The sequence below is a fragment of the Saimiri boliviensis genome, chromosome 14 (genome assembly GCF_048565385.1).
Source record: "Saimiri boliviensis isolate mSaiBol1 chromosome 14, mSaiBol1.pri, whole genome shotgun sequence".
Classification (NCBI taxonomy): domain Eukaryota; kingdom Metazoa; phylum Chordata; class Mammalia; order Primates; family Cebidae; genus Saimiri; species Saimiri boliviensis.
Genome location: NC_133462.1, coordinates 77,636,683 through 77,658,047, shown reverse-complemented (window position 1 = coordinate 77,658,047; position 21,365 = coordinate 77,636,683). Strand labels below are relative to the sequence as shown.

Below are 21,365 nucleotides of genomic sequence, written 5' to 3'. Positions count from 1 at the left end.
TGTATACACATGTATATATGTGTGTATATGTATACATGTATACACATATACATATATATGTATATCACCCACATTTTGTTTATCTGTTCATCTCTTGATGAACATTTGGATAGTTTCTAACTTTTGGATACTGTGAACAATGATGCCATATCATTGCACAGATATCCTTTTGAATCTCCTCTTTTGATTCTCTTGGGTACATAGGAATGGAATTGCTGCGATATGTTGGTAAATCTATGTTTATCTTTTTGAGGAACTACCCAGCTGTTTTCCAAAGGAGGTGTAACATTTTACATCCCCTCTAGCAATGTATGAGGTTCCAATTTCACCACATCCTCTTTATCACTTGTTATTTTCTGTTTTATTTTAATTAACTTAAAAAAATTACAGCTATTGTAGAGATTGTGAAGTGATACCTCATTGTGGTTTTGGTTTGCATTTCCCTAATGATAAGTGATGCTGAGCATCTTTTTATATGCGTATTGGCCATTTTTATATGTCTTATTTTATATATATTTATTTATATAACTATATTTTACTTTAAGTTCTGGTATACCTGTGCAGAATATGCATGTTTGTTACATAAGTATACATGTGCTGTGGCGGTTTGCTTCACCTATCAACCTGTTATCTAGGTTTTAAGCCCCGCATGCATTAGGTATTTGTCCTAATGTTCTCCCTCCCCTTGACCCTCATCCCCCACAGGCCGAGGTGTGTGGTGTTTCCCTCCCTGTGTCCATGTGTTCTCATTGTTCAGCTCTCACTGATGAATGCTAATTATGTGGTATTTGGTTTTCTGCTCCTGTGTGTGTTTGTTGAGAATGATGGCTTCCAGCTTCAGCCATGTCCCTGCAAAGGACATGAACTCACTGTTTTTTCATTTTTATATGTCTTCTTTGGAGAAATGTTTATTAAAACTTTTGCCCATTTTTGAATTGGGTTTTTTTTTGTTGTTGAGTTTTAGGAGTTCTTTATATATTTCTGTATTAATTCCTTAGTAGTAGATACATGATTTGCAAATACTTTTCCCATTCTTTTCTCTCCATATGAATTTTAGGATGAATTTTTTAATTTTTGTAATGCCATTGTAATTTTGATAAGGATTGCATTGAATCCGTGGATTGCTTTGGGTACTATTGTCATCTTAACAATATTAAATCTTCCAATCCAGAATACTAGATGCCTTTTCATTTATTTAAGTCTTTAATTTTTATCAGCAACATTTTGTATTGTACAAGCAAAATTTCCATTGTACAAGTCTTTCACCTCTTTGGTTAAATTTATCCTTAAGCACTATATATTTTTGGACGCTATTTCCAATGAAATTTTGTTATTATTTATTCTTGTATTACTGCTTTTTAAGAGACATTGCTATTTTGCCCAAGCTAGAGTGCAGTGGTGTGATCATGACTCATTGCAACCTGGAATACCTGGGCTCAAGTGATCCTTTGACCTTAGTCTCCTGAGTAGCTAAGGACTACAGGCATGTGCCACCACATCCAGCTAATTTTTTTTTCTCTTTGTCTTCTCTGTTGTGTGAATTCCAGATAGAAATCCTATCTCTTTCCTTTCCACAGTCTAAAACACAGATACAGAAATCTCTAGTAGACTTGGCTAAGCAGTGCAGAGTACCCTTTTTCCGCTAGTTAGGGCTAAATGCATACTTTTAAACCAAAGCAAATTATATGACCTATCTGTTTCACTCCCCTAATGCTCAAATAGGTATCTTTGATCTTATCACACTCTGGGTCCATGGAAGGAAGAGAGGAGAGCATAGCTACACCCATTTATTACAATCTTTTAATCCTATCAACTCCTTTTTTTTTTTTTTTTAAAGCATAAAAAGGGACCTGAGGAGAGGAAAGGAGACAGGTCTAAACTTCTCTTAGAGGCAGCAGAATATATAATTGCTCTAATCATTAAAAAATGTTAATTTACCTGTTAAAAATATTAATACGATTACATCTAAATTCCTTTAATGAAATTCAAAGCCTTTTCCATTTTCTTGCTCTTGTTTGTTTGCATTTCTTCTCACAATTCTGAACCATGGATTATTTATTATTAGCACCCCAAATTCACTTCCTTGCCTCTCTTCATCTGCTTATCTTCTTCCCTTTTGCCTGGAGTATCTACTCTGTCAAACCCAGGCAAAGGAGCAAGATTCTATTTAGTCTTCACGGTTCAATTTATGTGTTATCTCCTTTGTGTGAAGCATTAGTATCCACATAATTAGTGTTCTATTCCCACTAATTCTGAAGCACTTAAAACTTTATCATATTATTAAATTTTGTGTCTGCATATGTGCATATTTGTCTTTGAATGAAGACTGAGAGCTTCTTGAAGGAAAGTACTGTATTGTAATAAACTTTTTAAAAACTCCAGTTATTACCACCATGCTTTGTATACTGTAGATAGTTGCTAAAGCATTTTAAAAGAATGAATGAGTGTGAAAGAAATATGAATTTACTTGGTGGGAATTGCTGAAGAGCCGTCTGGTGCTATGAAATGTGCTTTTACTTTTTAGACCTTTGTGTTAAAATATACAGTTAATGCTGAGAGAATGTTAAAACTGGTCTCATTTTCACATCCCTCTTGCTTTGCATTCTTTCATGTTATTTGGAGTTTAAACATACATTTCTTTCCAAAAATGTAATTTATATGTAAGAAATAAAAGAAAATACATTGTTTTCGTAGGGAAATTAAATCTGTTTATTCTCATAGTTTGGGATTTTAAAATATTTTGACAGTTTTTAAATCATAATTTGAATTTTTTCATAAATAAGAAATTATATCTAATTTGTATCACAGTTTATTAAGAAAGTAATTGATACTGCTCTTTCGTTTCAGCTAAACCATTTACTTCTAAAGTGAAACAAATGCGATTACATAGAGAAGACTTTGAAATACTAAAGGTGATTGGTCGAGGAGCTTTTGGGGAGGTAAGAGATTAAGATTTGATAGATCTGCTAATTGTTTGGAAGCTGTTGAACACAGTTGTGAGATAATTTAACAAGTATTGTTACTTTTTATTTGTTAAACAGTATTTGTTAAGTTGTGATTGATGTGATTGTGCCGTTATGATTGATATGATTGCTCAGAAAGTAAAGTGTTGAATGAAATACTTCTACTTGGAATTTTTTTCTAATTCATGTTTTCACATGTACTTCAGATACTAGTGAAAATATGAGTGTGCTCCTAGACACTCTTTTGTTCTGTTGGTTTATTTATTTGTCTTATTCTAGTTTATAAGGACTCTTGATACCTGATAGTGTATATACTCTGACTTCCTTTTTCTCCCCCCTATCTTTTCTCCCCTGATATTTTCATAGTATTTTATGTATGTATGTATGTATGTATTTATTTTTGAGACAGAATCTCCCACTGTTGCTTAGGCTGGAGTGTGGTGGTGTGATCTCGGCTCACTGCAACCTCTGCCTCTCCGGTTCAAGAGATTCTCCTGCCTCAGCCTCCTGAGTAGTAGGGATTACAGGCGTCCGGCTAATTTTTGTATCGTTGGTGGAATGAGGTTTCACCATGTTGATCAGGCTGGTCCCGAACCCCTGATCTCAAATGATCTGCCCACCTTGGCCTCCCAAAGGATATTTTCATAGTGTTTTAGAATCAGTTTTTCAATTTTGACTCACTTGTAAATATACAGATTTGCATGCATGCGTGCGTGCGCAGCCCCTCTCTCTCTCTCTCTCTCTCTCCCCCCCTCTCCCCCCCTCTCCCCCACTCCCCCTGCCCTTCCTCTCCCTCTCCCTTTCCCTCTCCCTCTCTCCCTCTCCTTCTCCTTCTCTCCCTCTCCTTTTCTCCCTCTCTCCCTCTCTCCCTCTCTCTCTCTCTCTCTCCCTCTCTCCCTCTCTCCCTCTCTGTCTCTTGGTCTTTCCCTCTCTCCCTCTCTCCCACTTCCCCCGCTTCCAGGAATTTGGATTAAGTTTGTTTTGAAACTGGAGATCAGTTAGCAGATAACTGACATCTTAAACTGAGTCAGCTAATCCATACACATAGTATATTATTCCGTTTATTTAGGACTTTATAAATTTCTCTCAATACCATTTTGTAGTTTTCCTTCAGTATAGAAGACCTCCACATCTGATACTATTTTAATTAGAATTCTTTGTGAAATTTCATTTCCTGATTGTTTTCTTGGTAGTAGTTAGAAGTAGAATTTAATTTTGTTTATTGACCTTACACGCAACAACCTTATTATACTTTTAAAATTGTTGAATTTCATCAGTACTTTATCTGCATCTTTTGGGACACTCATGGTTTTTCTTTTTTACTTTGTTAATGTGTAGAATTATGCTGCTATATTTTCAGATGTTAAACAATCTTCGCATTCCTAAAATAAGCCCAGTTGACTTATGATGTGTTACCCCTTTATATGTACCAATGGGCTTTGTGTGCTTTTCTGTGTGTGTGTGTTGTTAGGATCTTTGTACCTATGTTCTTGAGATAAATTGGCCTGTAATTTTCCTACTTCTAATGTTCTGATCAGATTTTGGTATCTTGGTTATGCTCGCCTTATAAGAAGAGGAAAATGTTCCCTCCTTTACTTTTCTCCAGAAGAGTTAATAAAGATTGTTATTTTTTTTCCTCATATGCTTACAAGATTTAACTGGTGAAGCCATCTGAGACCAGAGGTTGCTAGTGAAAAAGTTTAAAATAATATGTTTAATTTCTTTAATGGAGATAAAATTACTAGTTCTATGTATGAATTAGTTTTGCTAGGTTTATCCATGTCACCTAATTTTTAAAACTTATTACTAGATCGATCATTTCTCTCATTGTTTAATTTTTCTTACTAGGGATTTATCAGTTTATTATCTTTTTCATGAATTAACTTTTGGCCTTTTGAATTTTGTTATTGTAGATTTGTTTTCTGTTTCTTTAATTTCTGCATTTTAGAATGTTTTCTTTGGTTTTAGCTTGCTACTCTTTTTCTAATTTTTTGAAATAGCATTGATATCTAGCCCTTCTTTTCAGATCTATGTTTAAGGCTATATGTTTTCCTGTAAGCAACTTTAGCTATAGCAAACGTATTTTGATATGTCAATTATAAATATTTTGCTCAAAATACAGTATGATTTTATATTTCTATTTTTTGATCTATGAATTTAAATTTCTAAACATTTAAACAATTTCTAAACATTTAGAAAATTTTCTAAATTTTTAATTGAGTTATAATGTAATTTAAAAGTGGTTAAAAGACATACTGTATGTGATTAGAATCCTTTGAAATTTGCTGTGCAGTGTTCTGTAAATATCAGTTAGGTCAAGTTCAAAATCTAGTTTAAGCCCTCCGCATTCTTACTTCCTTTTTTTTTTTTTTTTCAGCTTTATCTATCATTTCTTGAGAGAGGATGTCTTCATTTCTTTCAGTTATTGCTGATAACAAATGTACAGTTATTATATCTTCCTGCTGATTAACTCGTTCATCATTATGGAATGTTCCCATTATCTCTGTAGTGTTTTGTGATTTAAATTTTTAAATATCTGGTATGAGTAGAACTACTCCAGCTCTTTTTTATTAGTATTTTCATTAAATATCTTACTCTGTCCTTTTAGTTTTAGTTTTCTATAAACATATGGTATGTTTGCCGTTCAGCAGAATATAATTAGGTTTTGTTTTTTAATCAGTTGACATGTAATTGTATTATTTACTACTTTTTTATATTAGTTTTTCTCATTTTGTCTTATTTTTCTCTCATTTCTTGCTTTTTCTTGGATTAATGGAATATTTAAATTATCCTTCTCAATGAATTTCTTAATTTTATCTTCTTTTATGGGTTACCCTGGAGATTATTACCACATGTATCCTTAGTAAATTTATATTTTGCCGATTCCCAATTATCCTATTTTCTTTCTTTCATTCTTTCTTTTTTCTTTTTGGTCATTGCTGTCACGTATCTTAGGTCCATATATATTTGAAACCCCAACAGATATAGTGTACCTATTCATGTAGATTTACCCACATATTTATATTTTCTCTGCTCTTCACATTCATGTACTTCCCTTTGGGATCATTATCCTTTTGACTTAACAATTCCCTTTAGTATTTCTTTTTTATATTTAGAGACAAAGTTTTGTTTTGCTTCTCAGGCTGTAACACAGTAAGTATGATTATAGCTCACTGCAGCCTTGAATTCCTGTACTCAAGTGATCCTCCTACCTCAGCATTCTGGGTAGCTAAAACTATAGATGTGCCCAGCATGGTTGGCTAATTTGTAAATTTTCTTGTAGTGATGGGGTCTTGCTGCATTGCCCAGGCTGGTCTCAAACTCTAGGCTCAAGCAATCCTCCTGCCTCAGCCTCCCAAATTGCTGGGATTATAGGTGTGAGCCACTATGCCTGGCCCCTTTTAGTATTTCTTCAATGTAAGTCTGCTGATGATAAATGATCTGATTTTATTTGTATGAAAATGTATTTATTGAGGTCCTAAAATTAAAAAAAAAGTTGAATTGTGGTAAACACACACACACACACACACACACACACACACACATTCAATTTAAAAAAAAATAATGCCCATCTATAACTTGATGGATTTTTACCTTTTTTAAGGGTACAAAACAAGCAATAGCATTTTATTCTTATGCCATTTGACCATAACATTCTTATTTTATTTTTTATTTTTTTATTTGAGATGGAGTTTGCTCTTGTCACCCAGGCTGGAGTGCAATGGCATGATCCTGACTCACTGCAACCTCCACCACTTGGGTTCAGGTGATTTTCCTGTCCCAGCCTCCCAAGTAGCTGGGAGTACAGGTGCTCACTACCACACCTGGCTAATTTTTGTATTTTTGTGGAGACAGGGTTTCACTATGTTGGCCAGGCTGGTCTCGAACTCCTGACCTCAGTTGATCCACCCACCTCGGCCTCCCAAAGTGCTTGGATTAACAGGCGAGAGCCACCATGCCTGACCTTATTTAATTTATTTTTAAATTTTTTGTCGATACAGACTAGATTTATATATTGTGGACTCCATGAGATATTTTGGTACAGGCATGCAGTGCTTAATAATTGCATCATGGAAAATTGAATATCCACATGATTTCAAAATGGAAATTCAAGCATTTATCCTTTGTGTTACAGAAAATCCAATTGTACTCATTTAGTTATTTCAAAAGGGACAATTAAATTATTGTTGGTCCTTTGTGTTACAGAAAATCCAATTGTACTCTTTTAGTTATTTCAGAATGGACAATTAAATTATTATTCACTGTAGTCCCCTTGTTTTGCTGCCAAATAGTAGGTCTTAGTTATTCTATTTTTTTTTTGTATCCATTAATCATCTCCATCTCTTCCTTTTTCTACACATTCTCATCAGCATTTGTTATTGCCTGACTTTTGTATAAAAGTCATTTTAACTTAGCTGAGATGATCCCTCATTGTAGTTTTGATTTGCATTTCTCTGATAATCAGTGATGTTGAGCACTTTTTTCACGTGCTTGTTTGCCACTTGTATGTCTTTTTGAAAGAAAGGTCTATTCAAATCTTTAGCCCATTTTAAAAATTGGATTATCAGATTGTTTCCTATAGAGTTGATTGAATTCCTTATATATTCTGGTTATTAATCCCTTGTGAGATGAGTAGTTTGCAAATATTTTCTCCCATTCTATGGGTTGTCTCTTCACTTTGTTGATTGTTTCCTTTGCTGTGCAGAAGCTTTTAAACTTGATGTCATCTTATTTGTCCATTTTTGCTTTGGTTTTCTGTGTTTTGGAATATTACTTAAGAAATTTTTGTGCAGATCAGTGTCGTGGAAATTTTTACCAATGTTTTCTTTTAGTAGCTTTATACTTTGAGGTATTAGACTTAAGTCTTTAATATATTTTGATTTGTTTTTTATATGAGGTGAGAGGTAGGGATCAAGTTTCCTTCTTCTGCATATAGATAATTTGGTTTTCCCAGCAACATTTATTGAAGAAACTGTCTTTTCCCTAATGTTCTTGGCATCCTTGTTGAAAATTAGTTCACCGTAGGTATGTAGATTTGCTTCTGGGTTCTTTGTTCTGTTTCATTAATCTATGTGTCTGTTTTTATGTCAGTGCCATGCTGGTTTGGTTATATAGCTCTGTAGTATAATTTGAAGTCAGGTAATATAATTCTTCCAGTTTTGTTCTTTTTGCTTGGGATAGCTTTGGCTATTCTGGGTCTTTTGTAATTCCATGTAAATTTTAGGATTATTTTTTGTATTTCTGTGAAGAATGTCATTAATATTTTGATAGGGATTGCATTGAATCTGTAGATTGTTTTTGGTAGTATGAATATTTTGACAGTATTGATTCTTCTAATCCATGAACGTTCAATATCTTTTCAGTTTTTTGTGCCCTTTTCAATTTCTTTCATCAGTGTTTTATCAGTATATTGAGGTGTGTGTGTGTATGTGTATGTGTAGATGTCTCTTCTCTCTCTATATTAATCTCATATATGTGTTCGTATATCTCAGTTTTTAAAAATACACACATATATAACTTGATAGATTTTTTTTTTTTTTTTTTTTTTGGAGACAGAGTTTCGCTCTTGTTACCCAGGCTGGAGTGCAATGGTGTTATCTCGGCTCACCACAACCTCCACCTCCTCGGTTCAGGTGATTCTCCTGCCTCAGCCTCCTGAGTAGCTGGGATTACAGGCACGTGCCACCATGCCCAGCTAATGTTTTGTATTTTTAGTAGAGATGGGGTTTTACCATGTTGACCAGGATGGTCTCGATCTCTTGACCTTGTGATCCACCCGCCTCGGCCTCCCAAAGTGCTGGGATTACAGGCTTGAGCCACCGCGCCCGGCCCAACTTGATGGATTTTTATATTTTTTTAGGGGACAAAGAAACAAGAGCATTTTATTCTTATGCTATTTGACCATAGCATTTGTGTTCTATGGTTTTCACTGTAGACATCTTTTACTTCTTTGGCTAATTTAATTCCTAGATATTTAATTTTATTTGTGGCTATTGTAAATGAGATTACTTTTTTGATTTCTTTTCAGGTTGTTCACTGTTGTAATAGAGAAATGCTACTGATCTTTGTATGTTAATTTTGTATCCTGCAACTTTACTGAATTTGTCAGTTTGAATAAGATTTTTTTTGTGTGTGTACGTGTGGAGTATTTAGGTTTTCTAAAATAGAAGACCATATCATCTGCAAACAAGGATAATTTGACTTCTTTCTTTCCAGTTTGGATACCCTTTCTTTCTTTCTCTTGTTTAATTGTTCTAGCTAGTACTTAAAGAACTATATTGTACTTGAATATTGATACCTTTCTCTAGGTTTGGAAAGTTCTGTTTTATTATCCTTTTAATAACCTTTCTACGCCTATCTCTTTCTCTGCCTCCTCTTTAAGGTCGATAAATCTTATATTTACCCTTTTGAGGCTGTTTCCGAGATCTTGTATATGTGCTTCATTCTTTTTCATTCTTTGTCCGTTTTCTCCTCTGTTTATTTTCAAATAGCCTGTTTTCAAGCTCACTAATTCTTGCTTCTGCTTGATCAGTTCTGCTACTAAAAGACTCTGATGCATTCTTTAACATATCAGTTGCGTTTTTCAACACTAGAATTTCTGCCTGATTTTTAAACATTATTATTACTATTTTTTTTTTTTTTGAGATGGAGTCTTACTCTTGTCACCCAGGGGGATGGACATCTGATGTCTCCTTACGTCATGTGCCACCCTAGTTCATTGGCTCTAAGCATTAGGAGTCCTTGTGTTCTAGACTGCTTTTCAAGTTTTCCTAGGACCCTGGAGCACTTCAACTTGCAATGGTGGTGCTTGCTGGGAAACTCTAGTTGTGAATGCTGGGATAGGGCTTTGACTAGCCCTTTGGCTAAAGCTAGTCATATATTCCCCCCAAGCGTGGACACTGGCTGAGCCCAGTAGAACTTCATTCTCTGCTGTGACAGGGCAGCACTGAGTCCCTGCACTTTCTCTCTTTGAAGTATATTCGTTCTCTCTTTCTACCTCATGGCTGTTGCCAAGGGGATAGGGGATAGGGGTGGCATCCATGATTTAAGACTGTCTTTCCTTTCTTCCTCAATGCCTTTTTCCAAGATATGAAGTTAAAACCAGTATTGTGATTGCTTACCAGAGTTTTGGTTCTTGTAATAGTGCTTTTCTCTTTGCAGATAGTTTTTAAAATGGGGAGCACAAATGGTGTAGGCTTCTATTTCACCATCTTGCTTCACCCCTGGCCATAGCCAGATTTTTACATTTGTATGAACTTGTATAAACCATCATGCAGATCAGATATAGAACATATCTAGCATTCTGATAGACTTTCATTGCCCCCCTGTGTGAATAATCACTTCCCTGTTAACTATTCTGACTTCCTGTCACTCTAGATTTTTTTTTGCTTGTTTTTGAGTTTTATGTTAATGGAATTATATAATATATACTCTTTGGTTTCTGGCTTCTTTTGCTGAACAGTACTACTTTGTTATTCATTGTCGTTTGTCATTGGTTCACAGTATTTTTCTTCATATGAATATGCTATGAGTTATTAATGTTGTTCAGGTTGTTTATGGTTTTTAGCCATTATGAATAATGCTATTACAAACATTTTTGTGCATATCTTTTGGGATATACGAGCACTCACTTGTGTTTGATGTAAATTTAAAATTGCTGTTTGACAGGGTAGGCATATTTAGCTTTAGTAGGTAATGCCAAATAACTTTCCAAGTGTTAATGATTTATACTCCCATCAACAGTGTATATAGGTCCCAGTTGCTTTATAACCTTACTAACACAGGTTTTTTTTTTTTTTTTTTTAAGTTTAGCTATTTTTTTGGTGAGTGAGTAGCTGTATTGTCATGTGATTTCATTCTGCATTTCTCGATAGCGCCTACATTTGAACACGTTTTCATATCACCTCACATCACTTAGATATTCTTTTCGTGAAGTGCACATTTTGGAGTTGGGAAGTAGGAGTTGGATGGGTAAGTTGTCTGACTTCCTGTCATATTCTAGATTCAAGTCTGTTGTTGGAGATGCACACACACACATGTGGGCGTGTGTGTATGTATGTGACTGACAAATCTTTTCTGTGATTTAGCATTTCCCTCTCTCCAAAGATCTTGTATTAAGCAGAAATTCTTAGGGTTAATGGAGTCTAATTAGTTAAACTTTGCTTTATAATTAGTGATTTTTATGTTTTTAAGAAATTCTTTTCTAACCTCGAGATCATGAACATATTTTGTCTTATCTGTCTGTCTCATCCATCTGGTATAGTCTGTGTTTTTTGAGGTATACATTGCAGTTCATTTTATTCCTTGTAGTTTCTGAGTATTGCTGGTTGTAAGGACTACCTTTTTCACATTTAATTGCGAAGGAGCTTTTGTCTTAAGTCGGAGCCCCTATGTGTGTTACTTATTAATTTTTAAAAACAGTTTTCAGTGTAGAAGTCTTTTAAAAAAATGTTCTTAAGTTCAAGGGTACACTTGCAGCTTTGTTAAGTAGGTAAACTTGTGTCGTGGTCAATTGTTGTACAGATTATTTAATCTCCCAGGTATTAAGCTCAGTACACATTAGTTATTTTTTCCTGATCCTGTTTCTCCTCCCACCCTCCATCTTCCAGTAGGTCCCAGTGTGTGTTCTTCCCCTCTGTGTGTCCATGTGTACTCATCATTTAGCTCCCACTTATAAGTGAGAACATGTGGTATTTGGTTTTATGTTCCTGTGTTAGTGTGCCAAGAATAATGGCCTCCAGCTCCATCCATGTCCCTGCAAAGGACGTGATCTAATTTTTTTCTGTGGCTGCGTAGCATTCCATGGTGTATATGTACCACATTTAAAAAAATCCAGTCTACCATTTATGGGCATTTAGGTTGATTCCATGTCTTTGCTATTGTGAATAGTGCTGCAGTGAACATACACGTGCATATGTCTTTATAACAGAACAATTTATATTCCTTTGGGTATATATCCAAGTATGGGATTGTTGGGTCAAATGGTATTTCTGTTTCTGGTCTTTGAGGAAAATATTTTTAATGTAGATGTCTTGTTCATGTTTGACTAAATTTATTTATGAGTCTGATTTTTTTTTTTTTTAACCTGTCCCAACCCAATTCTTTTTTATTTAATTTTTTTTTTTTAGTCTGATTTTTTTTTGGGTAAGCTAGTAAATGATAGTTTTAGAATTCTATTTTTTATTTTCTGGCTGGGATAGAAATACAGTCTATCCTAGTAAGTTTTAAAAATACTGATTTTTTTTAAATTTAAGAAACGATTATATTAACTTATTAATTATAGTTTGTACATAAATTTTTAAATTTTCTGTATACTCATCTGGATCTTCAAATAATGATAACAGTAGTTCTTCCCAATCTTTATTCCTTTTATTTCTTTTTTCTGTATTATTGTAATAGAAAAGATCTTTAATAAAATGTTGAATTTAAGTACTGAAAGGTGGGCGTCCTTGTCTGGTTTGTGAGTTCAGGGGAAAGTATTTAGCATTTTACTATTGAGTAAGACACTTGCTACTACTACTTTTTAAAAAAATTGTTACTCTTTTTCCTCCTTGTCCTAGTCGGTAGAGAGCTTTTATCATTAATAGGAGTTCATTTTTATCAAAAGCTTCATCGGTATCTATTTTGATATGATTTTACTATGATATTTGGCTAATATTGAGATAATAATTTTCAGTACTATAGAAATTTAGTTGTTCCTGATGTGGCCTTTTAATGCATAGTTGGGTTTGATTTGCTGACATTTTGTTTATAATTTTTTTGTTTATGGGCATGAGAAAGATTGGCCTTTGTCTGTTTTATTATCTCCTTACGTTTTAGAATGATATATTTAGCTCATAAGACAATTTGGGAAGTGTTTCTTGTCAATCTTCTGAAAGCATTTGTTTAAGATTGGTGTTATTTCTTTTTAATATGCCTAGAAGATCTCACTGGTGAAGCCATATGAATGAGGAACACAAAATCTTTGTGTTGTTTGTTTAGATCTTCTGAGGTAAATTTTACATATGTTGAAATACACTAATCGTGTATGTACAGTTCCTTGAGGTTTTGGAAAATGAATCACCCTTATAAAGATACAGAATATTTCTATCACCCTCGAAAGTTTTCTTCTTGGTTGGTTCCCCACAACTTTCATCAAATGGTTCTGAGTTTTAACTGTAGATTAATTTTTACTGAAAATTTCATATAAATAGAATTATACAGTATGTGCTCTTTTGTGTCCACCTTTCACTCAGGCTAATGTCCAAGATTTATCCTTCTAATTGCATGTATTAATCCTTTCTTTTTATTGCTGAGCAGTATACCATTTTATCAGTGTTCCACAGTTTATTCATTCTTCTGTTGGTGAACATTTGTTTACATTTTTTTTGGCTATTCCCAATAAAGCTGATGTGAATATTCTTGTACAAGTTTTTATGGAAATATTTGGTAAATATCTAGAAGTGGAACTACAATGCTAAATAGTAGTTGCATGTTTAAATTTAAAAGAAACTGGCATGCTACTTCCAGTTGGATTATACCATTTTACATTCCTACTTCCAATATTTTTTGTCGTTAATTTTAGCCATTCTAGTGGATATGTAGTGGTATCATGTGGTCTTAATTTTCATTGTTGTTTGCATTTGTGTTATATATCAGCATAATAATGGGGTTTTTGTGTGCCTGTTAACCATTCCTATGTCTTCCTTTGTAAGGTGTATGTTCAGATTTTTTCTGAGTCTTTAGAAATGGAAATGTTTGTATTTTTATTGTTGAGCTGTAGGAGTTCTTTGTCAGATGTTTTAGCAATATTTTGTCATAGGCTGTGTGGTTTGTTTAAAAAAATTTAATGAGCAGAAGTTTTCAATTTTGAAGGTATAATTTTATTAATTATTTTCTATTATGGTTAGTATTTTCGGTGTTCTAAGAAATCCTTGTTTATACTCAGAACACAAAGATATCTATGTTTTTTTTTTTTTTTAAAGTCTTCTAATTTTAGCTGCTATATTTAGATTGGTGATCCATCTCAAATTCATGTATGATGTGAGATCAGCATTGAGATTCATTTTTGTTTTCATATTTGTAGCCAGTTGTTTCAGCACTATTTGTTGAAAAGACTGTTTTTCCTTTATTGAGTCATTTTAGCACTTTGGTAAAAAGACCATGAGTTCTATTGCTGTGCTCTCTATTCTCTTTATCTCATTGTCGGCCTTTACGCTAATTCCACAGTCTTGATTCTTGTAGCTTTATAGTAACGTTGAGATTGTGTAATGAACTGAGTGTATGGACCCCCACTTTGTTCTTTTTCAAGACTGTTTTAATTATTCTAAGACTTTTGCATTTTAGAATCAATGTATCAATTTTTGTAAAAGCCTACTGATGTAATTGAGTATGCACTGAGTATATAGATAAATTTTGGGAGGACTGATATCTTAACAGTGTTGAGTCTGTTAGTCTATGAAGCAGGTATTTCTCTTTGTTTTTATTAAGGTCTAACTTAATTTTTTCAAGGACATTTTATATTTCTAATGTATAGGTCTTCTTCATATTTTCTTAAATTTATTCCTAAGTATTTAAGTTTTTTGACTTGGACAAATGATATATTTAAAATTTTTACATTCAAACACTATGTTGCTAATATTTAGATAATACAGTTTATTTTTATATCAAACTATTTCCTGAGATCCTATTTTTTAGTAGTTTCGTTGTTTTGGTCCCTGGTTTCTTAGTTTTTCTGTGTAAGCAGTCCTATTGTCTGGGAATAGGATTTTCGGAATAGGGACAGCTTCCTTTTTACTTTGCAGACTTTCTATTTATTTGTCTTGATTTACCGCACTAGCTTGGACCTCTAATACAATATTGACTTGGTGTCACAAGGGTGGACATCTTAAAGATATTCCTGAATTGAGGGAGGAAGAAATTCAGTGTTTCACTAAGTATGGTGAAATTGTTCACTGTTAGGCAATATTTTGGTACTTGCCTTTATCTGATTGAAGATACTGTCTTCTGTTACTATAAAAGTTTGCCAGTAATTTAAAAAATATAGTTATTAATGGGTGCTGAATTCAGTCATATACTTTTTCTGTATCTATTGAAATAATTATATGGATTTTTTCTTTTAATTACTTGACATAATGTGTTACTTTGATTAATTTTTTAATATTTTATATTTTAGAGCAGTTTTAAGTTCACAGCAAAACTGAGCAGAAAATACAGAGTTCCCATAGACCTCCTGTTCCCACATATACCCAACCCTTGTCCCCCAGAACCCTGAACCAGGATGATACGTTTGTTACAATCCAGGAAACTACATTGACATGTTATTATTAACCAAAATCTATACTTTAACTTAGGGTTCACTCCTTAGGTTGTGTATTCAGTGGGTTTTGACAAATGTATGTCATGTATCTGCCATTGTAGTATCAAACAGAGTAGTTTCCACTAGAAATATTTTGGCTCTGTGTGTTTATTCCTCCCCCCACGCTGACTACTGGCCACCACTGATCTTTTTTTAATAATCTCCATAGTTTTGTCTTTTCCAGAATAGGTAGAATAATACAGTATGTAGCCTATTCAGATTGGCTTTTCTTAGTAATATGCATTTATGGTTCCTCTATGTCTTTAAATGGCTTGATAGCTGTTTTCTTTTTAGTGCTGAATAATATTCCATTGTCTAGATATACTGTGTGCATTGAACACTCCATGTGCACTTGAAAATAATGTTTTTTTTCTACATTTATTGCTTGTTGTATTTTACATGTCGGTTAGCTATAGATAGTTGATACTGTCATTAAGCTTTTTCATAAATTCCTAATTTTTGTTTAGTTCTGTCAGTTCTGAGAATAAGCCTATTAAAAGTTTTCAAATGTAATTGTGGGTATGTCTATATTTTTCTGTAGTTTCCTCACTTGTTATTTTACACATTTGGTGTATACATGTTCCAATTGTTACATCTTTTTTATACATTGAGTTTTTTAGTCATAGACTGTTTCCCTTTAAGATAATATTCCTTGTTGTGTAGTCTGATTTGCCTCAGTATAGTCGGCTTTCTTATGATGTTAACCTTTTCATATAGTTAGGTTTTTGTATTTTTTATACATTCTGATAATCTGTATATTTTAATTGGGCTGTTTAGACTATGGGTCAGCAAACTTTTTCTGTAAAGTGACAGTAAATATTTTAGATTTCACAGTTCATATGTTCTCTGTGGCACCTATTCTTCTCTGTCATTGTAGTGTGAAAAGTAGCTGTAGATGGTTTGCAAATGAATGATGGATGTGGTTGTATTCAAATAAAATTTTATTTATAAAAACAGGTGATAGGCCAGACCTGACCTTCAGGCCATAGTTTGCTGAAACTTGGTTTAGATGGTTTTTTGTTTGTCTGTTTGGTTTTCTTTTAATGAGACAGGGTCTCACCAGTTTAGTGTTGCCATCATAGTTCACTGTATCCTCAAACTCCTGGGCTCAAGCTATCTTCCACTCAGCCTCATAAGTAGCTGGGACTACAGGTGTGCCCCATCTTGCCCAGCTAATTAAAAAATATTTTTGTTTAATAGAGATAAGGTCTCACTTTGTTGCCTAGGCTGGTCTTGAACTCCTGGTTTCAAACGATCCTCTTGCCTAGGCCTCCCAAAGTGTTGGATGAGCCACTGTATTCGGCTAGAAATAAAACTTCTAATAAGGTCCAGAAACACTTGGAGATAACCATTTGGAAAAGTCCATTTGTGTAACAAGTTAAAATCTTACATATTCCAGGAAAAACCACAAATGAATCAAAGATTTAAGTGTAAAAAATAAGACAAATACAACTCAAGTATCCAACAGTAGGCAATTCTTTGAATAAACTATGGTATACTGACATAATAGAATACTGTGGAGTGGTAGTCAAGAAAGTTCACTGTACCTATGTAGAGTGATCTCCAGGTAATATTGTAAAGTGAATAAAATAGGATGCAGGATAATATTTAAGTATGTCTTTTTTTGTTAATCAGAGGTAGGTAGAAATATTGTTTACACTTGTATTTTTGGACAGTAAAAATAGAAGGGGAGTCGAGGGAATGGTACATGCAGATAGGAATGGGAGTAACACTTCTAAGTGCAAACCTTTTTATTTTTGTTTTGATTTTTTTAAGCATATAAATATATTACTCATTTTAAGATATCATTTAATAACCTTTCTAGATTGAGATGAATTCATTTGCAAGTTTCATGAATAATTTAAGGAATAAGTAATTCTAAACTTAAACTTGCCCAGATAATAGAAAAAGAAGGACCTGGCTGGGTGCCCTGGCTCATGCCTGTAATTCTAGCACTTTGTGAGGCCAAGGCAGGCAAATCATGAGGTCATGAGTATGAGACCAGCCTGTCTTACATGGTGAAACCCCCTCTCTACTAAAAATACAAAAATTAGCCTGGCATGGTGGCAGGTGCCTGTAGTCCTAGCTACTCGGGAGGCTGAGGCAGGAGAATCACTTAGACCTGGGAGGCAGAGGTTGCAGTGAGCTGAGATGGAGCCATTGCATTCCAGCCTGGGCGACAGAGCAAGACTCTGTCTCAAAAAAAAGAAAAAGGAGGCCCATTGCCCAAGTCACTTCTGACATAAAGCTACATAGGAAAGAATACATATGATATGCCTTTATTTTATTTTTTTTTTGAAATGGGGTCTCATTCTGTCATCCAGGCTGGAGTGCAGTGACACAGTTATGGCTCACTACAACCTCTGCCTCTCAGGCTCAGTTGATCCTCATTTCTCAGCCTCCTGAGTAGCTGGTACCACAGGCATGTGCCACCACACCTGGCTAATTTTTGTGTTTTTTTGTTGAAGTGGAGTTTTGCCATGTTCCCCAGGCTGGTCTCAAACTCCTGAGCTCAAGCTATTGCCTACCTCAATCTCCCAAAGTGTTGAGATTACAGGCATGAGCCACTGTGCCTGGCCTCTTGTGATATGCCTGTCACAAAAGTCAGGATCATGATTAATTCTGTTGCAAAGGTGGGAGTTATGGTCAGGTAGGGCTGTGGGGGCAGGGTTCTGTTGCATGTTCTATTTCTTGATCTGAGTTTTAGTTATATGTTGTTTAACACTGTATAAACATAATTTGTTTTGTAGTTATATGTAGGCATTTCATAATTATAAATGTTATAAAATAATTTTTAAAAGATTTAATAATGGAACATATGTTTGTCATACATATTATTTTAAAAATATATAAACTAACACTTGATACATGGAACTTGCATTGGGAAATACAAAAACTTTGAATAGTTTAAGGTTACATTTTTAATGATCCTATATCAGAAATTGATAAGCAGATAAAAAATTCAAGACATAGAGGTATTTGTTTTTTTGAAGGGAGAAACTTTTAATGGCACAGTTATTCCAATTCCATGTTAAGATGATTGGTAAAGTAGTGATTTTTAAAAATGTCAAAAGCTAGTTTCTCCCAAATTAGTTTCCCCAAGGGATTAGAGGTTAGTGTGTCATTCAGTCAAATCTCTGTATCCAGTAAGGACCACCCAGTTTTGTTTTAGACTAATCTGTTCAGATATGTAGTCTGCAACAAATACAGCATTTCTAACAAGTGTTAGAATTGTTCATTCACAGAGTCAACCCAGGTATGTAGCAAATAAAGCTTATATTAAAAGAGTTATGTTATAGAACAGAACAGAGAGGATATACATACAACACTGGAAGACTCAGCTGATTCAAGGACCTCAGGAGAAAGTGATTTTCTTCATTTAAAAAGCTGCTTAGCATTTTTCTTCTTATTCCAAATCTGGAAACTAACTACTTGCCAAGAGATACGGGTGATAAATGGGAATTTAAATCCTCCTTGTTAGGAATTCCACTAGCAATTCTTTTGGAAAACCTGAAATAAAACACTTTAGCAATTCTTTTGGAAAACCTGAAATAAAACCCTTTATCACAGTTTTACTCTCTGGAGATGTTCTGGTTGTGAGGTTGATTGTAGTAGGAGTTGGAGCATCAAGCATTGTGTAGAACGCTAGTCTGTGTGAAAGTCCTTATTAGGAAATTTGAAGGGTTCACTTTGCCTTGTCATCCGTGAAAATCAGTCCTCCAAGGAGGCTGAGAGGTAGCCAGGTTTGGAGTTATTTTCTGTGTTAGAGAGCTAACTAAGTTAAGACTAAACCAAACTTTGTATATACTATTTAAATATAATTCAATATAATACACAAAGTTTGGTTTAGTCTAGTCCTTCAGGCCCTGAAGTACATTAGCCATTGTCTAAACTCTTGAATTATATCTGAACTAAAAGAATAAAAGGACTGTGCTCGCTTCGGCAGCACACATACTAAAAAAATAATAAAAGGACTTCCCACCCATCCCCATTTGCTATATTCAACTTGCCATATTTAAAAAAGTATTCAATTCACCATATTTAAGAAAAAACATTTGCAGGGCTGGCTGGACAGGCTGCAGCATGGTGAAACTTTTTGTAGTACTGATCAGTGTGTGAGATTTCTAACCAGGATTTCTGATTTGATACCATAGTGGCTTTTTTTCTGAGAGAATTCGAAGAAGGCATTGTCACCCTAGTCAGTTTTCTAAGAATTGACAGCCAGCCGGTAGTGGGTGGCAGTCTTCATTCTGCAGACCAGCATACAGATGGTGTAGGTTCTCCTAATTTCTTTGGTGTCATGTTGGACATCTCAGACTTTGACTGCTGGAAATCAGCATACACAGAGAAGGCTCCATCTGCTGGACCATTCTTGTAAATTTCAGCCATGATCTCTATACTTGAAAGCTCACTGTAAGACAGAGGTGTCCAATCTTTTGTCTTCCTTGGGCCATATTGGAAGAAGAATTGTCTTAGACCACACGTAAAATACGTGAACACTAACGATAGCTAATGATCTAAAAAAAAAAAAAAAAAAAAAATCACAACATCTCATAGTGTTTTAAGAAAATTTATGTGTTTTTGTTGAGCCATAATTCAAAGCCATTCTGGGCCACATGCGGCCAGTGGGTCATGGGTTGGTCAAGCTTGCTGTAAAAATTGTTGCTGTAGTGCTTGTCATCTTTGTAGGAAAGAGTATAGCCAGGCTGACAGATTTTGTACTTGGGAATGTCTGTCCACCTCCATCACCTGGGAGCTGAGAGCCATATTGAAATGGTGCTTAACATGGTGGGGGATAGAATAGGGTCTTCAGGCTACATGGGAGTCGTAGAACTACCTGAGAGAGAACAGGCTTTTCTTGGTCCAGAAATTCTTAAGTTTGAGAGGGAAAGCCTCCATACAGTCATCTCTATACTGCACAATAGGTAAGCAGGTTTCAGCAGACATCTCCACGTTGGTGTTCTGATTGGTCTAAATGTATACCTAATCAGAAATGGTGTTCATGGCCCCAGATATCCAGAAAGAGCCACAGGAACTCTGCTGATGATGTCTTTTTAATTGTTAGACATTTTGGGCGCTGTTCCTGTATTAGCATTTTTGGGGGCAGATCCATTTTCTTAATAAACTGTACTCTCTGAAGCAGCTTGGGTCTATCCAGGAAAGTTTCCAATAGCTAATTTGCATAGCTCATTATGCAAGTTGGCATTATGGAGACTGAACAGTTTATCTGCAGGGTGTGAAATAGGTTCTGCTTGGGATACTTTTCAGCACCATAAGGCAGAAAAGGGCCAGACCCACTCTTTGGGCTCTGGATTCTTGATTTATTGAAACCGCAGTTAACCCTGAGCCTGCATTTGCCATGTCCAGTCCTAATACCTGGTTCCTGGAACCCACCTCCACCACTGTTGCCTCTTGAACAACAGAAAAAATATTTTAATGACATGTTATCTGCTGAACCTAAAAGATAAATATGGAATTCTCCATATCGCAGAGACTACACATTCTTATCTAGCACATTCTGTTTATTTAAAATTGAGACAGAGTCTCGTTCTGTCACCCAGTGGTGTGATCTTGGCTAACTGCAACCTCTGCTTCCTGGGTTCAAGTGATTCTCCTTTCTCAGCCTCCCAGGGGTTTTAGGCGTCTGCCACCACGCCTGGCTAAATTTTGCATTTTTAGTAAAGACGGAGTTTCACCATTGTTGGCCAGACTGATCTCGAACTTCTGACCTCAGGTGATCTGCCCACCTTAGCCTCCCAAAGTGCTGTGATTACAGACATGAGCCACTGCACCTGGCCCAAAATGGCTCTTTGAAAGGGTTAATAGAGTATTTAAAAATTGTTGGGGAGTTGGGAGAAAAATCACATGATTATTTCAATAAATGCAGAAAAAACATAATTTTGATAGGTATATGTTACAAGAACTCAGAAAATAGTAATAGAGGGGAATATCCTTAACTTGATAAAGGATTCATGCCAAAAACCTAAAGCAAACCTTTTATGGAGAAACTTTAAATACATTCTGTCTAAGATCAGGAACAAGACAAAGATGGTTAACACTATTAC

The 21,365-nt window shown here is 34.8% G+C and overlaps 1 protein-coding gene across 17 annotated transcripts in view; it reads left to right on the top strand.

Annotated features, from left to right (window-relative positions):
• Positions 1-21,365, top strand: part of CDC42BPA (CDC42 binding protein kinase alpha) — a 327,782-nt gene that overhangs the window by 60,721 nt on the left and 245,696 nt on the right. For all 17 annotated transcript variants that reach the window (XM_074385301.1, XM_074385302.1, XM_074385296.1 and 14 more), the window contains exon 2: positions 2,848-2,939. In XM_074385301.1, coding sequence (XP_074241402.1) covers positions 2,848-2,939 — 92 coding nt within the window. The remainder of the gene's footprint in view (positions 1-2,847; positions 2,940-21,365) is intronic.